General features: G+C 54.4%; 1 protein-coding gene across 2 annotated transcripts; it reads left to right on the forward strand.

Annotated features, from left to right (window-relative positions):
* The first annotated feature begins 81 nt into the window (after nt 1-81).
* SUOX (sulfite oxidase) lies at nt 82-4,682 on the forward strand. 2 transcript variants are annotated; one of them, XM_027106605.1, is made up of 4 exons: nt 82-372; nt 2,004-2,063; nt 2,324-2,501; nt 2,736-4,682. In XM_027106605.1, exons 2-4 carry the CDS (start codon nt 2,014-2,016, stop codon nt 4,143-4,145), a joined length of 1,638 nt encoding a protein of 545 aa, XP_026962406.1. In that variant the 5' UTR covers nt 82-372; nt 2,004-2,013; the 3' UTR covers nt 4,146-4,682. The 2 variants fall into 2 exon arrangements, with proteins under 2 accessions (XP_026962406.1, XP_026962407.1); XM_027106606.1 differs by lacking the exon at nt 82-372 and adding an exon at nt 407-1,088.
* Nucleotides 4,683-5,359: the final 677 nt, after the last annotated feature.

Genomic DNA, 5,359 nt, shown 5'->3' on the forward strand with positions numbered 1-5,359 from the left:
TAGTGAAAGCACCTTGTGTCTCAGCTGGTGGGGCGGGTTGGGGACATCTCTCAGCCCAACCTTTGGAGTCCTCATCACCTTCCACTGCCCGGGTTCCGGACGACATGAGGTCCCACTCCTCGTCTGGCGGGGGTGGAAGCAAAAACAGCCCGTCCTAGCTCCGAGCCCCGGTGGCGCGCCGCCTGCCTCGGCTTCCAGGAGGCGGGCACAGCAGCTGGGAGGCGGCCCGCCGCGCGCCAATGGCTGGGGGACGAGCCGAGGGGAGAGAGTGGTCCTTTACTCCGGCACAACGTCACGGCGCAGGCCCCGCCCCTTCACCGGCAGCCGCTGGGCGCTGAGCGGGTAAAAGAGACACTGCGGACGCCGAGCTGGGTAAGGAGGCTGGGGCCGGGAGAGGGAAGAGGAGGAAGCAGGGTTAGTAACCTGGGCGGCGGCGGCGGTCTTGGCACCCAGGGGTGCTCCGAATTCTAAGGACAGCAAAACTGCCAGTACCTGCCTCCACTCCCGCTAGCTTTGTGCTCCTGGGCCGCGGCGGGGCGTTGCTACAAGACACTCCTGGGCCAGCTGTTGGGCAGTGACATGGAACCGGGTGCGTGGGCCCCGGTGCTGGACATATCCATGTTCTACCCAAAGTGACTGGCCACCACCCGCACAAGGGGGTGGCCTCCGTTTTGCAGCAGAAGACTGCCTCTCCCAAACCTGGGACACTGGGCTGACCGAGTTCACCTACAAGTCAGCTCTACCTGCACTGCCAGTCTGGTTATAGTGGGCTGCTGGGATTGAGGGAAAGTGGGAGGGAGAGTGAGGGTCCCAAGGCCCAGGAGTAAAATGCAGACTCTGCTCCTATTCCTAGCTTCCTCGCAGTTTCTGTGCCGGCACCCCTCTTTAGCATCTCATCAGCAGTTCTGACTCTTCTCACCCCTCCCTGCTTTGGCCCTCCTGGGGTCAGTGATCTGCTCAGTGCTGTAAGGAAGAAACTGCTGCAGGCCAGAGCAGAAAAATTACCCTCTTCCTTCTCTAGCCCATCCCCTGACATCCTGGCCATTAACTCCTCAATTTGCTGAGCTCAATGGAATGGCATAGACAAGGTAGGGGTTGGGGTTGGTCCAGATTGGGGTCCAGTTCCCAGCCGGGTTCAATTTTATTTTTTTAGGGTGGGTGGAGGGAAAAGCCTTCAATGATAATGCTATTACTTGTTTGCTCATCACAGCAGCTCTGCTAGGTAGATCTCATTTCATAGATGAGGACACAAGTTCAGAGAGGCTTGGTATCCTGCCCAGGAGCAGGGCTGGTTAAGGGCAGTACTGGTTTTATAAAAGCAAAGCAGTTTGACTCCAGCATCCGAGCTCCTTCACCTCCCACTCTTTTTTCACCTTTTTGTCTCTCTTTAAGTGAGTACACCCCGCGGTTGTCCTCTGCTGACTTCAGAAATAACTGGCAAGGGCTTCCCCAGTGGCGCAGTGGTTGAGAATCTGCCTGTCAATTAACAAGAGAGGCCGTGACAGTGAGAGGCCTGCGCACCGCGATGAAGAGCGGCCCCCGCTCGCTGCAACTAGAGAAAGCCCACGCACAGAAATGAAGACCCAACACAGCCAAAAATAAAATAAAATAAACAATAAATAAATTAATAATAAACTGACAAACTGGACAGTAGACTTTTGGCTTCTGCCCTTTAGGCCCTGGCCCCCATTGTTCTCTGTAGTGGACAAAGTAGAGAGTGGAGGATGGGAGACAGGTGATTCTAGGAGACTCTCTCCCACCCCCCATTCCTTTCCATCCTGTCAGCATATTCTGTCTCCGAAGTTCTCCAAGTTTTCTCTAAGGGCCCATTTGGACCCCCACTTCCATTCTTTGGCCTCATTACCACAGAAAAAGTTTACCCATTTGTCCAGAGAGCTCCTAGCTGATCTCTGTGTCCTCCCACCCATTCCCTCAAGCTACCCTAATCGCATCCCTGATGCAGGACTCCCTGTCTTGATCCTGGAATCTTCCTCCTATCCTAGGTCTGCCGTAATGCTGCTGCTGCACAGAACTGTGGTCCCAGGGCTCCGACAGGCCTACAGGTAGGCCATCCAGTTCCTAGCCCATATCTCCTACTCCCTGTACCTTTATGACTCTTATCTTATCTGCCAGATTAAGATGGTTGAGGTAGTGGCCAGGGAGGAAAGGGAAAGCCATGTCCCACTTGTCCCACCCATCCCTGAGAAACTAAGTCCCAACTGAAGAAACCAATGGCTAACCTGGGAGAGGTACACCCCAGGCCTTCCCTAGCCCTTTCTTATGATCAGAAGTGTGCTACTAAGAAGACTTCTCTCTCTTCCAGACTCAAGTCAGCCCCTTCAAGGCTCTGCATTCGGGCCTGCTCTACGAATGATTCATTTCAGCCACAGTGCTCCAGCCATGCCATCTCTGGTGATAACTCCAGCACCAGGGGATGGAGAGTAATGGGGACTCTTCTAGGGCTTGGTGCAGTGTTGGCCTATCATGACCACCGGTGCAGGGTAAGTAGGGAAGGAAGGGACTTCACTGTCAGAACAAAGGGGCCATAGTGAGCTGCCCAGGCAACCCAGGCTTTACCACAGAGCCCACGGTGACACTGCTTCATGCACAGTAGAGATGGAATTTGTTACCTCCATTTCCCAGTGGCCACAACTTTGTGGGTCGGGTCAGGGTGAAGTGAGTGATTTCTTCTTAAAATTTTGTTCCCTTTTGCCTCACCCCTGCCCTGCCTGCAGGCTGCTGAGGAATCACCACGCCTATACACGAGGGAGGAAGTGAGATCCCACAGCAGCCCTGAGACTGGGATCTGGGTGACTTTGGGCTCTGAGGTCTTTGATGTCACAGAATTTGTGGACCTACACCCAGGGGGTCCATCAAAGCTGATGCTAGCAGCCGGGGGTCCTCTAGAGCCCTTCTGGGCCCTCTATGCTGTTCACAACCAGTCCCACGTGCGAGAGATACTGGCTCAGTACAAGATTGGGGAGCTGAGCCCCGATGACAAGGCAGCCTCCATCTTGAAGACCTCTGACCCTTATGCTGATGATCCTATACGTCACCCAGCCCTGAAGGTCAACAGCCAGCGCCCCTTTAATGCGGAGCCCCCCCCTGAGCTGCTGACAGAAAACTACATCACACCCAACCCTATCTTCTTCACCCGGAATCATTTGCCTGTACCTAACCTTGACCCAGACACCTATCGCCTACATGTAGTAGGGCCACCTGGGGGTCAGTCACTGTGCCTATCCCTGGATGACTTGTACCAGTTCCCCAAGCACGAGATCACTGTCACTCTGCAGTGTGCTGGCAACCGGCGGTCTGAGATGACTCGGTTCAAAGAAGTAAGAGGTCTGGAGTGGAGTGCAGGGGCCATTAGCACTGCACGCTGGGCTGGGGCACGGCTCTGTGATGTGTTAGCCCAGGCTGGTCACCAGCTCTCTGAAACTGAGGCCCATGTCTGCTTTGAGGGACTGGACTCAGACCCCACAGGGACTGCCTATGGAGCATCCATCCCCCTGGCTCGGGCCATGGACCCTGAAGCTGAGGTCCTGTTGGCATATGAGATGAATGGGCAGCCTCTGCCTCGTGACCATGGCTTCCCTGTGCGGGTGGTGGTTCCTGGTGTGGTGGGTGCCCGCCATGTCAAATGGCTGGGCAAAGTGAGCGTGGAACCAGAGGAAAGTTACAGCCACTGGCAGCGGCGGGACTACAAAGGCTTCTCTCCATCTGTGGACTGGGACACTGTAGATTTTGACTCGGCTCCATCTATTCAGGAACTTCCTGTCCAGTCAGCCATCACACAGCCCAAAGATGGGGAGACAATAGAGTCAGGGGAGGTGACTGTCAAAGGCTATGCATGGAGTGGTGGAGGAAGAGCTGTGGTCAGGGTGGATGTGTCTCTGGATGGGGGCCTAACCTGGCAGGTGGCTGAGCTGGATGGAGAGGAACAGCGTGCCCGAAAGGCCTGGGCCTGGCGGCTATGGCAGCTGCAAGCCCCTGTGCCAGCTGGGAAAAAAGAATTGAACATCGTTTGTAAGGCTGTAGATGACAGCTACAATGTTCAGCCAGACACAGTGGCCCCAATCTGGAACCTGCGAGGCGTGCTCAGCAATGCCTGGCACCGTGTCCATGTCCATGTTGCTCCATGAGAAAGTGAAATGGAACCATCTACTCTCCAGAACCACCTTCTAAACCCCTTTCCACACCCATCCCTTGGCCTCATTACCACAAAAAATCCTTCCCTCCACCTCTCCATGTCTTGGATCACAACCCTGACTATGCCTTCTGAAGCCACACACAGGTACATGCATTGCACACTTCCACCCAGGCACCTGCTCCCCTTTGACTGGAGGTGTTACATACCCCTCCTGGCCGCTGACCCAGTGCCTTAGAGGAGGTAAGAGCTGCTGGAGCAAAGGGCTAGAAGTAGGAAAAGTAATTCTGGAAGTAAGTGCTATTTTCTCTACCTACCCTATCTCCATTTCTAATGACTGTCACCACTGAGGCCTTATTTTGCTTTTCTTCTTGGATTCTTCAGAGAATGTGTGAGGATATGTGTAAGAAAAGTGTATATGCAACTTTTTACTACGTCTCTAGGTTGCCAGGGGTCGTGAAGGGCGCAACTCTCTCCCTTTATTGTTCCACTTTTCTAAATACATCAATAAAATATCTGTTTCAGACTACCACTCTGAAAAAGCAAAAAAAGATTATGACCTTTGGGACTTGTTGAGGCTGCGGAGCGAGCAAGTTGCAGGAGGGCGGTGCACTGATTGGTACTGGGATATCGAGTGAGACAACCCAAAACAAACAAGGTGGGGGGAAGGGAAAAAGGAAGCAGGGGCAAGGAAGTCAAGATTGGGGTTTCCTTCTCTGAAGTCTCAGTATGTGCGGGGCTACTTAGGTGAATGACCTCAGGATACCCCCCAAGAGAGGAAATTTTTTTTGATTCGGCATCCTTAAGCCCCTCCCCCACACAATTCCTACGCATTTGGCAGGAAAGGCAAAGAATGCTAAGAGGTCAAAATCAATATTGTCTTAGGGGCGGCAAAGGCAAAACTTGGCACTAGGGGCAGATGTGCCAAGGCAACTAGGGCGTCCAACCGTGGCCTTGTTTGCAACGTAGATGCAGATGAAGGGGCAGTCATTTAGTTACCCTTTGCCTGCGACCGCGCCTTTAGGACTTGAATCTTTCGGCGCTCGGCTACTCTCCCCTAGCTCTTCCTCCCCTGTCTCCCCGGCTTGTGGGCGCTCGGTGTTCAGCCACGCCGCCTGTCGCCTGGTAGTGGGGCCGGAAGTTGTTCGGGGGAGGGGGGACAGCCGTGCTGGGGGGGTTTATGGGGGGGGGCCCGTCCCTCCTCAGGTG

This window comes from Aethalodelphis obliquidens, unplaced genomic scaffold (genome assembly GCF_003676395.1).
Source record: "Aethalodelphis obliquidens isolate GAN/ISIS:26980383/991018 unplaced genomic scaffold, ASM367639v1 scaffold8, whole genome shotgun sequence".
Taxonomy (NCBI): Eukaryota; Metazoa; Chordata; class Mammalia; order Artiodactyla; family Delphinidae; genus Aethalodelphis; species Aethalodelphis obliquidens.

Excerpts from the sequence above, each read along its gene's own strand:
- SUOX (XM_027106605.1), top strand. The coding sequence starts at position 2,014 with ATGCTGCTGCTGCACAGAACTGTGGTCCCAGGGCTCCGACAGGCCTAC. Across the intron at positions 2,064-2,323 it reads GGGCTCCGACAGGCCTACAG|ACTCAAGTCAGCCCCTTCAA; the intron begins GTAGGCCATCCA and ends TCTCTCTTCCAG. Across the intron at positions 2,502-2,735 it reads ATCATGACCACCGGTGCAGG|GCTGCTGAGGAATCACCACG; the intron begins GTAAGTAGGGAA and ends CCCTGCCTGCAG.